The sequence below is a fragment of the Labeo rohita genome, chromosome 21 (assembly GCF_022985175.1).
Source record: "Labeo rohita strain BAU-BD-2019 chromosome 21, IGBB_LRoh.1.0, whole genome shotgun sequence".
Classification (NCBI taxonomy): Eukaryota; Metazoa; Chordata; class Actinopteri; order Cypriniformes; family Cyprinidae; genus Labeo; species Labeo rohita.
In genome coordinates, this window is record NC_066889.1 from 26,832 (window position 1) to 43,558 (window position 16,727).

At 38.5% G+C, this 16,727-nt stretch overlaps 1 protein-coding gene across 1 annotated transcript in view; it reads right to left on the bottom strand.

The window, feature by feature from the left end:
• The window catches only part of slc22a4 (solute carrier family 22 member 4), a 28,661-nt gene extending 15,210 nt beyond the window's left edge, over positions 1 to 13,451 (bottom strand). The window contains exons 1-7 of the mRNA XM_051093056.1: positions 12,923 to 13,451; positions 9,067 to 9,170; positions 8,770 to 8,924; positions 8,514 to 8,685; positions 1,678 to 1,804; positions 1,450 to 1,550; positions 922 to 1,136 (exon numbers count right to left, since the gene is read on the bottom strand). Of these exons, the coding sequence (XP_050949013.1) occupies positions 922 to 1,136; positions 1,450 to 1,550; positions 1,678 to 1,804; positions 8,514 to 8,685; positions 8,770 to 8,924; positions 9,067 to 9,170; positions 12,923 to 13,315 (1,267 nt within the window). The 5' untranslated portion in view covers positions 13,316 to 13,451. The remainder of the gene's footprint in view (positions 1 to 921; positions 1,137 to 1,449; positions 1,551 to 1,677; positions 1,805 to 8,513; positions 8,686 to 8,769; positions 8,925 to 9,066; positions 9,171 to 12,922) is intronic.
• Between the last annotated feature and the right edge of the window lie 3,276 nt (positions 13,452 to 16,727).

Sequence of the window (16,727 nt, forward strand, 5' to 3'; positions counted from 1 at the left end):
AAGAGGGTGATAAATTATATGAAAATCAGAAATGAAGAGTATAAATGTGATGTGATGACTTAAATTTGCTTTGAGATTTGAAATTGTCAGCAACACTCATGTTTGGTGTCTGTGTAGTGACTGAGGGTCTGACCCATGTCAGGAATGCAATAACAGTGCTTATTAGTTTAGCCCGGCTCACAGATAGCGAATGTGGTGATTTAGGATGATTCTAACCATTATTGTAATCAAACATTTTAATTTAATAGAGTGAGTAGTAATGAATTTAGTGAGTAGTTTTCAATGAATGATAAAAAGGGGGAAATTGTGAAAGAAAAATTCATTTTACTCATCTATGTGCTTATGGAATATTGTGTAAGGGTCTGTTTTATTTAAACCTGTATAAGAATGACATAAGAGAAGTGTATTAGGGCCCTAAATATAAAGATTTGAATCTTGGGAGTCTGACGTAGCAGAATGTATTTGTCTGACTCTTATTACGTGTGGAAAGTTACCAGTTAGGACATGTAACCTTGAAGGCCAGGGAAGAGATATAAATTGGAGTGAGCCCTCCCTTCTGGGTCGCACTCTGCAGTAAACTGTGTTTCTGTATGACTGTCTGACCCTCTTTGCAAAGAATAAATTATAAAAGACATTTGACTGACTTTGTCTCTTACTTTGGTGAGAGTTGGCTTTATTTTGCCACAACAGTGGTTATATGTTAGGTTAGTTTCTGTTTAAGTGCTTTAATAAAAGTTCTTTTTTCCCTGTTAAACGTGTTATTGCTTTCCAGATAACAATCTACAAACTTCTACAACATTTCAGTCAACCTCATGTCTTATTCAGGCTTAGAATTATTTATCCGACATAACATTTTGTAATTGCATTTACCTTCCTCATTATGAGAAGTGTGATGCAGCATAGGATCAGTAAATGGCTTACCTTTAGGAATGAGCTGTATGATGAAAATCATAGCTCCACCTGTAAGAAGAGTGGAAGACTGACAGAATCTCCTACTGCAGTATCTGAGCAACAACGTGGCTATAATAAAAGCTGGGACCTCCACCACTGCAGACAGGAAATAATTCAGGTACGGGTTGCCATGAAGGTTTGTGGTGTTCAGAATGAGAGCATAGTAAGACATGGTGATGACCATCCTAAAGGACATAAACAGCCCTTGTCAATTTTATGATTAATCACACTAAATTAATGCTTTTAAACCAGTGGTTCTCAACCATGTTCCTCAAGCCCCAGCATTGCACATTTTGAATGTTTCCTTTATCTGACACCCATTTCAGGTCTTAATGAGCTGATGAGCTGAATTAAGTTTTTTTTAATTAATTTGTTTTTGCAAAATGTGCAGTGTATTTTTTTGTTATAACATTAAATAGGCACTCCAAAGTTAATGACTGCGATCCGGCAGAAATTGGGGGAAAAAAACGGTCAAATTTAAATAAATTAACAGCATACCACAGAAGTGAACATATCATGATGGTTAAAACAGCATTATAGTTCCTTAAAATATCCAGAATATTATGTTTTTTCTCCCTCATCTTTGCTGCTTCCTCAATCTAAGGAAACATAAAAAAAGCATCAATGAAACTATGGCATTGAAAAATGAGTCTGAGTTTATTTAAGGCCTGTTTGATTAAATTTCATATCCAAGTATAATAGATCTTAAGTGCAATGAAGTGTTACCTCAGAGGAAGTGAAAATGACTTCAGGTGCTTTGACCTTGTTCTTTTCAGCTGCGTGTCTCAAAATGGCTTCAGCTTCTGCTATTCTTCCCTGAGAGAGCAGCCATCTAGGAGACTCTGGAATAAACCTGGTGCACAAAAACAAAAAGTGGTTCAGCTTTGACAGGTGTTCTTCACCACAGTAATGTCTATTGCATGGCTTCCGTAGCAGGTTCTGTTCATAGACCACAAACAGACACTGAACTAGCCATGAGCACAGTGACATGATCTCTGATCACACAGGACGAAATGTTTAAACAACACAAAAAGAAAATATTAAAAATATCTTCATTTGTGTTCAGGGCCTGTATTCACAAAACATTTTATCTTGCCACTAAGAGTAAATAGTAAATAGCAGTAAAGGATTTTAGCTAAGAGTTGTCTCTTAAAACCTATTCACAAAGCTGCTGAGACAAACATTTACTAAGGAATAGAGAGAAGTCTTAAGATGAGAGTAAGGGCGGGGCTGACCTCGTTGCTATGGATGCTGTCAGCATGCTTACTAACTATGCACACAGTGATTGGCTGAGGGGAGGGGTCTCTGTCAGAGATTTGTTCATAGAAATATTGTAAAGTATAAAAATGTTGCCACATTCAAATAAAGATTTTGAAATGCAGGCTGTGTGTCACTTAAACATGTTCAGCTAATTATCAGCCTCTTACATGTGTGCTACTCGTAAACAGTTAGCGGATATCTATATAAACACCCTTTTAATTAAAGGGGTCATCGGATGCAAAGTTCACTTTTTCATGTTGTTTGAACATTCACGAGTTCACCCTCACATGTTACCCTTGGGTGATATCATCAGGAAATATGGTGTTAGCTTTCACTGCTATGCTGATGATACCCAGCTCTATATTTCTTCGCGGCCTGGCGAAACGTACCAATTTGAAAAACTAATGGATTGTGTAGTTGAGTTAAAAAATTGGATGACAAGTAATTTCTTACTGCTAAATTCTGAAAAAACAGAGGTGTTAGTTATTGGGCCTAAAACCTCAGCGTGTAATAACCTACAACACTGTCTAATACTTGATGGCTGTTCTGTCAATTCTTCGTCATCAGTTAGGAACCTAGGTGTGCTATTTGATGGTAATCTTTCCTTTGAAAACCACATCTCTAGTATTTGCAAAACTGCATTTTTCCATCTCAAAAATATATCTAAACTACGACCTATGCTATCAATGTCAAATGCTGAAACATTAATTCATGCGTTTATGACCTCACGGTTAGATTATTGTAATGCTTTATTGGGTGGTTGTTCTGCTCGCTTAATAAACAAACTCCAGCTGGTCCAAAATGCAGCAGCTAGAGTTCTTACTAGAACCAAAAAGTATGATCATATTAGCCCGGTTCTGTCTACACTGCACTGGCTCCCTATTAAACATCGTATAGATTTTAAAATCTTGCTAATTACTTATAAAGCCCTGAATGGTTTAGCTCCCCAGTACCTGAGTGAGCTCTTATCGCATTATAGTCCCTCACGTCCGCTGCGTTCTCAAAACTCTGGCAATTTGATAATACCGAGAATATCAAAATCAACCGCGGGCGGCAGATCTTTTTCTTATTTAGCACCCAAACTCTGGAACAATCTACCCTACAATGTTCGGGACGCAGACACACTCTGTCAGTTTAAATCTAGATTAAAGACCCATCTCTTTAACCTTGCTTACACATAACAAATCCACATTCTTATAATTCAAATCCGTTAAAGGATTGTTAGGCTGCACTAATTAGGTCAACCGGAACCGGGAACACTTCCCATAACACCCGATGTACTCGGTGCATCGTCAGAAGAATGGCATCTACGCTAATATTAGTCTGTTTCTCTCTTATTCCGAGGTCACATTAACCACCAGATCCAGTCCGTATCCAGATCAGATGGTCACTGCAGTCCCCCGGATCCAGTCCGAACCCAGCCCAGACGGTGGATCAGCACCTAGAGACGACCTCTACAGCCCTGAATGTCAGCGGAGTCCACATCAACTAGATGAGCCCCAGAGACGGATCCACATTAAAGACCACATCACCTAGACGGCTGTCGGCACAAGACCACGGGAACTTTGGCCAGAGGAGAACTGGCCCCCCGACTGAGCCTGGTTTCTCCCAAGGTTTTTTTCTCCATTTGTCACCGATGGAGTTTTGGTTCCTTGCCGCTGTCGCCTCTGGCTTGCTTAGTTGGGGACACTTTCTCTTACACAATATTGCATTTTATTTTATTGTTTTCGATTAACTACCTTTACCTATAATGTGAGTGTTTAATGTTGCCTTTGGCATTGTTGATGTACTGTTTCCTATTTAATACTGTACAGCCGCCTTGTCACAATTCTGTATTGTTAAAGGCGGTATATAAATAAAGGTGACTTGACTTGACTTGACATCTAATCTGGTTGAGTAAACAGTAAGCATATTTTGGCGTGCTGTCCTGGGGGAGGGCTCCGAGCCCGGAATATGGCCCGAACCCAGAGAACTCCCCCCATCCCAAGTATAGGATGAGGATAGATTAAGAGTGAGGAGTTGGGGTGGAGGGGGGATGCCGAAAAAACAGTCGAATGATGGAGGTAAGTCGGCTGTGTGCTTATATATGACTTGTGCTAGCTAGACGAGTTGCACCTGTGCCAAATTAGTTGATTATCTGATCATGCTCCTCCCGAACTTTGTTATCAAACATCATTTAATATGTGTTGGCAGTGTATGTACAAATCTACCCTATAATGATAAAAATCCATGCAGTGGTTTTTAAATAATCTGCAAAAATAATATCCTCTTTTTCAAATCGAGTCATTCTCAGATGCCTGTCAGTGTGGCATCACACCAACAGAGGCCGCTCCCACCATAGTTGATTGACATGAGCGTCTTACCTCAGACCAGCTGTCACAGTCCAACCTCTTTGTTTCGATGCCGGAGCAGGGATGTAAGTTAGACAAGAAAATCTCCGATTGAGTGATTGAGGTGTTGTGTTGCTGGATGTAATAATGAACATAGTGGTCGTCATTTACTCCCGACATCTGAGCCGCTGAAGATGCAGTGGAATAACTTTGTTTGTGAAGGGAATGTGCCTCCCGATCTACATATATCCGTCTATGTTCGCACAAATCATTCGTGATCCAGCTTCACTTACAGCAGAAGTGAGTATAAGGGTTTTTTTATGAATCTCGGCAATCACCTTTCCTAATAATGTTAGCAAGTTAGAAAGTTAGCAAGTTTAGCGGCTAGACGTGGCTAAATGCGGCTAAAGTAAACAGGCTCGTCACTCCACAGAGAGAAGAGAGGGGCAGGGCGAGCAGAGTTCATTAACATTTAAAGCGGACTCAACCTGAACAGGATGATTTTTGCAGAGCTGATTTTGGCAAGGTAAAAAAGGGGGTTGTTTTACACAACCACTGAGAATTTGTAACCAAAGTATATTATAGACTTTTCATTAAGACCTTAAAGAATCATATCAACTTTTGGAAAATGGGCATCCAATGACCCCTTTAACAGAACAGAATAACCATGGCTGATGGCAAGACATGCAAATGTAAAAGAAAACCAAACTGGCACAAGAACAGCTGTAACTTCTTGCCCAACTTGTTAATGAAATCAAGGATATAATCAAAGGAAATTTTAGAGTTGGGATAACCTCCAAAACCAAAAACGTTGAGTGGGAAAACATATGTGTGCAAATAAATTTGGTGTGTTTCTAAAATGTTTACATATATTTACAAGGCAGATTGTCAGCAACAGCCATTTTAGCCCTGCTGAAAAAAACAAAACAAAAAAAACAATAGAAACAGTCACAGATTTTTTTATGTTTTTGCTGGTTATAATGGGAATTCTACTGGTTTTAATGGTAGCTGTAATGGTGCCTGTTGGCCTCTACTGGTAATTGGTCACCTTCTATATAATCAAAAGAAAATTGTCCCTGACAATTTCTACAACAGTCATAATACCCCCATGATTAAGGTGACGCCTTTTTAAAAGCTCATTATCAACAAATGTTTATAAAATGTTTACATTCCAAGGCAGTTTGCTGGCAACAGCCATATTAGGATAGTGTGGGATTTGGTCTTAGTGACTTAGGAGTCCTCTTCACTACTCCTAACGTTTCACAGATTTAGAAGCTAGTTTTAGTGCTAAAACGCTTTGTGAAATACCCAAAAATTTAGGAGTCCTAAATTTAGTGGCACGCCCATTATTTTTCAGATTTTCTCCTAAATCAGCAAATTATGAGCTACTTTTAGCAAAATATTTCTCTTCATCAGATTGCACAGGCTGCCAACAGCTGCTTGCATTAAATTCAAGGTACTGATGTTTGCCTACAAGACAACCACTGGCTCTGCACCAGTATCCCTAAACTCGCTAGTTCAGACTTATGTGCCCTCCAGAAGCTTGCGTTCTGCAAGTGAATGACAGCTGGTGGTGCCATCCCAAACAGCCTGAGTCTGCCATTTTTAAAAAAACGTCTAAAGACATCTTTTTCGTCAGCATATGACCAACTGATGCTAGCACTTACCTGTTCTATTCTATTCTATTCTATTTTGTTCTATTCTATCCATTTTTTCTAATTTATTTATTTAAAAAAATAAAAACTTTGCTATGTGTACTGCGCTATACTGTTGCCCTCCATTGATCAAAACACCAAAACGGTTTACCAATTTTTTGCTGAAACTGAAAGTAACAGTTTTTTGTAGATTTATGTAGTCGATGGACGATATACAGCATACCACAGAACAACCTTCTCAGTAGAAGTGTGGATTGTGCTATGGGTCCAGTAGCTAGAGCAGACCAGATTTGTGTCATACTGTTTAAACTGAAAGCCGATTGAAATTGAACTAAAGCCAGACACACAACCTCACAGTTTAGCTACACCGCGAAGAGTGCCCTTCACTTAATCTAAAAAGCTGACAAAGAGCTACAGAGGATGCAGTCTTGTAGTCCCAATAGCCAGGGCAAAAAAACTGTCCAGGGCAGAGGGACTGTAATTGTAATTCCCACCAGACAACAATGATAAATCCTTTACCAAGATTTGTAAAGGTCTGGTGGCCTGGCATCAGAGCTGAGTGTTCTCCTCTGGCCAGACAAAACCAGCAGTTCAATTCCAGGCTGCAGTGAATTCATCTGCCGATGGCCGTCTAAGTGACGAGGTGACATTACTAGCAGCCCCCACTACCCGCAGTCAAATGGGGCTGTTGAGCGGGCTGTTGGGACAGTAAAGCACATTCTGCATCAGCCTGACCCTGTTTTCTCTCTTGTGTTACAGAGCCACTCCGATTGCTGCTACTGGAGCAAGCCTTGCTCAGCAAATGCTGGGACAGCAAATTCACACCGCACTACCCATACTGTAGAAGAATTTGTGACCACATCATTTCAGCCCTCAGCACGTAGCTGCCAAGGGGGAAAAAAATTAAAGCAGCCTACAAGTGCTTCTGTAACAAAAGACATTCAGCTTGTACTCTTCCTCACTTAAACCCAGGAGTTCAGGTTCTCTTAACGTTGGATGGGGAGAAAAGTCAAGTCACTTTTGTTTATATAGGGCTTTTTTTCTAACTCAGATTGTGTCAAAAGCTGCTTTACAGTATTAAACTGTTTTTTTTTTTTTTTTTTAATTTGTGTCGATAATGCATGACGACAATTGTAAACACTCACACCTGGGGTAGTCGTGGCCTAATGGTTAGGAGTCAGACTTAAACCCAAAAGGTGGGGGGTGAATGACCAGCGCTCTCTTCGATCTTCATTACCATGACTGAGGTGAGACCCATGAGCAAGACACTGCTTCACGGCCACCGCAGCAAAAATGGCAGCTCTGGGTGTATATCAAGTCAGTTCATAATTGGTGGTGATCCTATCTGATACAGACACATAGTGGAGTTATTAAATATAAGAGGCGTCACCTACAGCTGGTAGGGTCTACAGAAACTGATTCTGTAAAGACTGACATGGACAGAGTTGCACACATGCCACTAACTTACACAGGAACATTCCACAGCAGTCATGAATGTGGAGAGAGTTCCACCAGACCCTGTTTCTATTCCAAAAAAAGACCTACAGTGGCACAGTAATAAAACTGCCATTTTGCTACAGGGACTAGTAGTGGATTTCATTCTTTATTGGTTTTCTCTCCCAAATAAAGAGAGATTAAGGGTTATGTTTTGTAAGTAAGGAGTTGTACATGGACTGATTTGGAGTACATCTTTGTTTAGGAAATGGTATTCCTATTAAAGATCATGCATTTCCGGTTGTACTCATGTTGTACCAAAATTTTGAAATTCGAATTTATTCTATTCTAATTTGATTTTCATAGTGAGTTTCACTTCTTTGTTATAATGGGTTACATGTTGATCGATGTTCTATGAGGGGTTGGGGGAGATGTACTGGGGTGTATTTTTACACTACATTAACCATAAGGCTTTGGGGTTATGCAGTGTATGCCACACTGGAGACAGGAGAGTACTGATGTATGAAAACAATAGTATTACACATGAGTTTCTGATGAGCTGTCCCTCTTAATAAAAACCTCAAGAGAACATCTACCTTGTGTGAGTGTATATGTGATACAAATCCTTAACTACTGACTGTCCTGAAACTGAAGAAATATGTCCACACTCTTTATAGCTCAGATGACTGGATTGCTTTCTCCAGGCATTATAGCCCTCCTGCTTTTTCTTGGTTTATATCCATTTTATTTTATGAAAATGTCTTACTTCATGTGTTATCTTGATTATTCACATCTCTTTCAAATTGACATTATTTATCAGCAGTTTCAAAAAAGCGACTTTATAATTCTCTGTGGCTGTAACTCTGTCTCTCCATGCACTTACCACCACAATGGCACATATAGGAGTCCAGTGAGAGCATTTATAAGCACCAGCCATCTCCAGCTGCGGATGAAATAAGCTGCTAATGGTAAGAACATCTGTCCGATTCCAGACCCCATGAAGATACCCAGAGAACCAAACACCACCCGACTCGCTGGACTGAGAATTTCACAGCCTGTTGATCAAGAAGAATGTGTTATTCATGTGATTCACAGATGTCAAGTCATGTTAATGATTGAAAGGAAATTAATTATTTTACCTAGGACATATGCTACAACATAATTAGAAAAACCACTAAATCCAATAAAGAAGTAGATGGCAGTGAAGATTTCCCAGCTTGGAGAAAACATCTGGATAAGGATAGTTACTGTCTGCATAGCCATCATGGCAAAAAGTACAGGCCTTCTGCCATACCTGCATATATCAAATATATTATATTTAATCATTTATTAGGAAAATATTTTAGAGTCATATTTCAATTCCACATATTTAAATTCAGAGGTTTAATTAATAGGTTGTCATCATTTGTGTGATGCTTTGATTGTGAGGTGCTGACCTGTCAGACATCTGTCCTGAAAGGAAGGTCCCCACCAACACGCCAAAAAAATATATTGATGAGGTCAGTGGCCCTTTATACTCATTTTCACATATCAAATCCCACTGAAAAGCACAAACAAAGAAAAATAACCTTTTTAAAAATATAATTTATTCATATGTTGCCTAAGTTCATAGGGTATCTGTGTCAGAGTTCCCAAATGCTTTTGTTTACTTAGGAAACATAACCTAAAATATTACTTTAAAACATTCTGTATAATGGCTCATGCAGACTCTTGTCATTTCTTGATGTTCTTCTACCTGGATGTTCAGCACGTTCAAGCTAACCTCTGCATCTGATACAGAATGCAGCAGCACAACTGGTCCACAGTGAGCCTCTCTTCATCTCGCTTCTCGCCTAGTGCTCGCAACAAAACACTGATGCTTGAGTCCAGAACAGCCACAGGTCTCTTTTCCCTCTTACAAATCTATGTCCCTAAATCTTCTTCTTGGAAGAAAAGAAGACATCAAATAAAACTTATCAATAGAGGGACATTTTTCTTGTTTTTTTCAGATGACAGTTTCTATATAATATATAAGCCTTTTCTTTTTTTTTTTAACTGCTCATCAAAAAAAAAACAAAAAAACAAAAAAAACCTTAAAAGACTAAAGCAGTTGTAAAAGCTTGAAGTTTAACAGTTTTGATAGATTAGATGGATGTTGCTAGCATAATTAACATGTTGCTAGCATGTTTTTAGCATGATTAGCATGTTATTGGCATGATTTGTATACTAATAGTATGTTTTTAACACGATTAGCATGTTGCCAACATTATTAGTATGTTGCTAGCATGATTTAGCATGTTGTCTTAAGATAGCCATTAAAGGGGTAGTTCACCTTGAATTGACAATGACCCCACGATTTACTTACCCTCAAGCTATCCTAGATGTATATGACTTTCTTCTTTCAGACGAATACAATTGGAGTTAGTTCTGAGTCTGAGTCTCCGGCCAGCAATGGTGAGACAGTAACAGAATCAACTTGATCTGAGTCTCCGGCACGTCCAGGAGACGCTAACAGATCAACTCCTCCGGAGTGCTCACTCAACCACAGTGAACGTAAATATCACTTCCAAACCTCTTCCAGAGACTTTGGCATTGTTGTAGATTATCAGTATATGATTTTATCATTTACATTAGATATTATATAGCTGATTGCAGTTGCTAACAAAGAATTGCTCATTTATTTGTTTGATGCGTAATAAGGTTCTTTACCTTACTTGTTTTAGAGTAGCAACAGTTTATCTTTCCAGATAACGTACAGTGGCTCTGACATAGCAACACCCAACATAATCACTTGCATTTTATGCATCTTATGCACTTTATTCCTTATCATTCATGGTATTCATTTAGTAGTTGTTGATTACACTTGTAATCTTTTGTTAACAAAATTAATACAGTAAGACGCTCTACAAGTTAGAGATCCTGCCAATCTTTCTTATGTGATGTACTCATAACCACACATTAATTGACACATGATCCAAAAAATCTTAACGTCATCTGTGGTGTGAGTACCCATCACTACACTATTTCGCCTCCCTAGGTTGGCAAAAGCAAAATTCACTACAGCATCCATTCATCATAAAAAGTTGCTCCATGCTGCTCTTGGGGGTATAAAAAGGCCTTCTGAAGCAAACTGATGCATTTGTGTAAATAAAACTTGGTTCCAAAACTTCTAGCATATTCTCACCAGAGTTTGCATCACGTGTTCTGGCCTTTATTAACCCCCGAGAGCCATGTGGAGCACTTTTTTTGATAGATGGATGCACTTTATTGGACGAGATGAGTAAATCATGGGCTAGTTTTCATTTCAAGGTGAACTATCCCTTTAAGCTTTGCTAGTGATAGATGGGTTAGACACTCTATAAATCTTATTGCACAAAAGTTTTTGACAACGTCTATGGGACTTTTAGTAGTTTAGTCTTAAATCTTAAGTCTGATCAGTTAGAAAAATATAGCAACCCGTAGCTAAAAGTTGGTTTTCTCAAGCAAACGTATTCTTATTGTTAAATTAAATGTAACCTGTTAAAACACACTCTGACAAGACAGAAAAATATAACACAATACATTAAATAATCCATGTACATTAGGCAATTCCTTATTGTCAATATATTGTAATATACAGGGTTGGGAAGGTTACTTTTAAAATGTATTTCACTACAGATTACAAAATGCATGTTTTAAAAAATAATTTAAAAAGTATTTTTTAAGATTACACAAGTTTTGTAACTTATTCTAAATACTTTAGAATACTCTGAAATATTAATAAGGTGTGTTACACAAAGGGTCCTCTAGAGAAAAATGGCATCCATGAAACATAGGAGTTTGTTTTCGCTGCATATCATTTTTAACAGCAATATTTATTGAAGCAACAAAATGCAAACATTCTTTAAACAACAACAATTTACTGATGCTCAAGAATGCATTAAGAGCTTCTGAAGGGCAAAAAAGTTCTTTAAACAAAACAGGGTAAATGTACACATCATCCTGTTCAAAAGTTTACACCCCTGGTTCTTAATGCATTGTGTTCCTTCTTTAGCAGCAGCATATGGTTTCACCCTTTTGTATTAATTAACAAATCCCTCAGTTGTCCTTAGTGTGAAAAGATGGATCTCAAAATCATACAGTCACTTTTAGAAAGGTGTCAAATATGCATAAGATGCTGGAAAACCTGAGAATGTGGAGGAGCTGGAGGAATTTTCTGAAGAACAGTGGGCAGTTTAACTGCTCAAGACAAACAACTACACACACAAACCGTCAACTATCACAAAACATGAAAACTGTTTTGGATCATGCAGGTAATGACAGACAGTTAAGATTCAAGAGTCTGTCTATTTTGAATTCTTCTTGTCTTGTGGAGTGTATGTATGGGAAATGAGTTTTGTTTTGTATAAGAACTGTCTGGACTAATCTCCATGGAGAATGTTTTTATTGGGCAACTTGTTTAAGGATTAGTCCTTGCCTCCGGTTTGACATTCAGTAAAATGTTGTTGTTTTTTTTGTTTGTTTTTTTTTTTAATCTGACCTCTGATACCTCTCCACTCAGTGCCCGATCTTAACCTGCATGAGCCTTCAGATCAGGGGTTTCCAGTCCTGCTCTGGGAGATTAGCGACGTTTAGCTCTGATCTGTTTAAACACAGCTGAAGCAGCTAATGAAGATCTTCAGGAGCATGTGACAATTACACAAGTCTGCAGATAGATAGATCTTTAAGATCAGGATTATGCAGCCCTGCTTTAGATAATCTCTGTTTTATGTAACGTTTAATGAAGCTGGAGGTATAAAGTTAAATATTATCTGCGACACAATAAACACATTACAGCAGTTATGAAATGTTCTTGATGTGACTGATTCAGTTAAGCTGCCTTTATGGGAACCTTATAGGAAAAAATAAATAAAAATAAAAGAAACTAAAGACATCTACAGTTAAATTTAGGTCTTTATGCTTTCACCAGTAACTGTATCTTTGTAAGCTCTCCTTCTTGTGCTCTTCATGGACTTATCCATCCAGTTTTCAAACCGCTTATCCTTTGTTCATGAGAAATTTGCACCCCAACAGAGTCAAAGGTAGCAGTTACTTTTCAAGAAAGATAATTCAAAATACGTTTTAAGAAGGCTTTTTTTTTTTTAATAGCACTTCTGCTTATTAATATGTGATTGGACTGATGTTTGGACACTGAGAATATTCAGAAGAAAACCATCATCTGAAAAGCACCATCTACCAACCTCTCCATAGCTTTATCGCAAGAACCATTTGGGCAGGTGCACATTAGACTGTAGAGCTATGGTACATCAGCATGCAAACAACCCAGCAACTCACCTCTGTCACTATCGTAGACTCGTAAATCTCTTTACTGTAGATCCAGCCATCCACACAAGACTCGACCTCTATCTCACTGACATTGACATCCACATTTGGGGCATAATTAAGTGCAGAAAAATTTCTCACTGTTTCCATTTTGTATCTTGAGCAGGAGCTGCGTTTTAAAACACCGTCTTGCATCACCATTGGGATTGCGGCTTCTCTCCACTTGTCACTAATGTTGAACACCTCAGGAATCAGACACTCGTGAGATGGCGTGTCTCCCACGAAAACGACGTAGAGGCCTACAAAACCATTTGGAAGGATACTTATAGCTAATGCTAAGAAAACGGTCAGCTGGAATGGACCCCATGTTCCTAGAAAAGCGGTGATATCATCATAGTCCCTCATTTTTTACGTTTCTTCACTGTTTGCGATGACCTCTTGCCCTTATTGTTCAGTCTGGCTCACGCTTATAACTGCTCCCAAACATACACTTCGAAAGATAATGTTTATGATGCACTTTGATAAGGTTCACCTCAGTCAGCTGTTTAAAGTCCAGGTGCTGACCAAGGTATCCTTTATCAAACATTACATCAGTTACTGATCTTTGAATCGTAAAAGATTTAGGAAATGAGCAACTCGGGAATCTTTGTAATGTCAACTTAGTTAACAGCATTGCCTCTCCTGCCACTGTTATGAATGTGGGACAGCAGCGATGCTCACGGGCACTTCACTCTCAGTGTTTAAAGTTTTGTTAGAATGGGAAACAAGCTGTTAAGCGTGTGGACACAATGGTCAATCAGAGGAAAATGCTGGTATGGTCACATTTTTTAAATTTCAGTACTGACCGGTACTGAATTTGTTACGTTTGACGACACTACAGACCATATTGCTTCAATGCCCCGGTCCTGCAGATGTTCCTTATACACCATTCACATCAGACCCGTCCTATCGGGCCACACGACTCCTCATCCAAGCTCTTGTTCTCTGCAGACTGGACGATTGTAATGCTCTCTTGGAGGGTCTTCTGGCATGCACCGCCAGACCCCTGCGACCGATCCAGAACGCAGCAGCGAGAGCGGTCTTCGCCGAGCTGAAAAAAGATCACGTCACACCTCTCTTCATCAGATCAGACAGGCTGCCAACAGCTACTCGCATAAAATTCAAGGTACTGATGTTTGCCTACAAGACAACCACTGGCTCTGCACCAGTATACCTAAACTCGCTAGTTCAGACTTATGTGCCCTCCAAAAGCTTGCGTTCTGCAAGAGAATGATGCCTTGTGGTGCCATCCCAAAGAGGCACAATATCACTCTCTCTGATCTTTTCCTTGACTCTTCCCAGCTGGTGTAATGACCCGATCAGCTGAGTCTTTAGCCATCAGCACCTGACCAATTAATACTATAGCTTTTACCTATTCTATACTGTGTGTTTTCTTTTTTCTAAATTTTATTTATATATTTAAAAGTACTATGTGTACTGTGCTTGTCTGAGACACAACTCTTGTATAAAGCAGATTAATGTCTCTTACTCAGTAGCTGCAGTGAGTCTAAAACATCAACACTTTATTGTCTGAAGTCAAAAATCATAATAATACTAATAATGACACTTAAACGTGCCATTTAAAAAAAATGCAAGCTCAGGTCACTATGTTGGGTTTTTAAGGGGGTCCATAGTATTTTTGACACATTACTTTAAAAATGAAAACCCATTCACAGCAAATGATAGGCTTTGTGACTATCAAGTGATGTACTCCTTAAATATATGTGGTTTTGAGTCCTGGAACATGATGTGAACATGATCACTGTTTTCATTCCTCTGTTTAAATGAGGTAAAGAAAGCAGAGTCGCAACACTCACCCCACACCCTGAGGCTCGTGCAATTTAGTAAAGTAGGAGGAACACTGGTGCATTCAAAACAAAGTCAGTTCAAGACAAGTAAATCAACATTGTCAAAACAGAATATTTAACCTAAACTCCTGCAGTGTTTGTACTAGAGATCAACCAATATTGATTTTTTTTATTCCTGATACTGATTATTTGTTTATGTCTGGTGTATGTAATGTATGTTTTTTTTTTTGTTTTTTTTTAAATCAGATTTGAGGAGCAGAAACTGTTGTTTAAAATCATTTAATACACAGCTATCCATGGATTATCCCACTTAAACCGTGGTCATTTGGCAGCATTGACAAGTTAAAGCAATTTATGTTTGTAGTGCAATGAAGTAGAATAGCATTTATTTTGGTGAACCATTTACCTTAATTTTACCGAAGCGGATCCTTTCTGCAAAAATAAGGTTGAACTGTCAGTCGGTGTGCTTCAGAGGGGAAACATATGCAAAACAGCATATCTTCAACATTTTGAGTCATTTTACATTGGACTGGCTTGATGCCTTCAATTAATTCTTCAATTCGTTGAGCTGTACTCCCCAGACGAAGTTTGAATATTGAGACATACGCAACTAAAACTGTTCAATAAATTCTGTTATACCTTTTTTACCATCATCACTTCGTCTCCTGCTTCTGCTCTTTTCTGGCTTTCATCGGTCAACTTCATAACTGACAGAAACCTGCTTGTTAGTGGGGTTGGGGTAACTACAGCTTGCTGACTAGTTGTCCTGTTACCAAAAGACTGATATATTTCTGACGGGATCTGGTGTCCGGGGCTGGATCCTGATTGTCTGGCGTGGGGACCTGACTCTAACACACACACACATATGTGTGTGTATATATATATATATATATATATATATTTGTCTGCTGGTATTGGTCCATTATGTTTTATCAAGTGCAAAGTCAATGCAGTTGTCTACCAGGAGATTTTGAAGCACTTTATGCTTTCATCTGCTGACAAGCTTTATAGAGATGCTGATTTCCTTTTCCAGCAGGACTTTAGCACCTGCCCAGAGTGCCAAAACCACTTTCAAGTGGTTTGCTGACCATGATATTACTGTACTTTATTGGCCAGCCAACATGCCTGACCTAAACCCCATCAAGAGAATCTATGGGATATTTTCAAGAGAAAGATGAGAAACAGTCGATCCAACAATATACAAATGATCTGAAGGTTCAGTAGTGCCTCATCAGTGCCACAGGCTGATCGTCACACTTCACTGATGCTGTAATTTGTGCTGCCGACCAAGTATTTAGTACACAAATGATCATACTTTAAAAATTTGAACTTTTCATTTTTGCAAATCCGTTTTTTGATTGATCTTGGGAAATATTCTAATATATTAAGATACTGGATTTTTGACTTTCACGGGCTGTAAGCTCTAATTATCAAAATTAAAACAAAAAACTTCTGAAATACTTTACATGTAATGAATCTAGAACATATGAAAGGTTCATTTTTTGAAATGTTACAATAAAAAACTTTTTCATAATATTCTAACTTTTTTTTTGATGCACCTGTATGTGTGTGTGTGTATGTATATATATATATATGCTAAAACAAAAAATCTCAAGCTTGATCCCACTGAAAAATCATAAACTGGGTTATTTCTACATAATCGAATATCATAGCTTGACGTGGGTTAGTATAAACGTTAGAGTTAGAAGTGGATTTTACATCTCTGTTGTAATAAGTATTTTATACATGTGTTATATACAGTACAAGAGACTCTATGTGTATCTACAGAGGTGCTGGAGGTGAAGTTTCATTATAAGGAGCCTTCAGGACTGTGATGTCCAGCCACTTAACTGACTTTACCGCTGCGGTCACGTCTGCACTGCCACAACCACATCATACGGGACTGGAGAAGCACTTGCAGTCTTCTTTTTGTGCGTGTTTGTTTTGTCTTTTACATTTATTACTTTTTA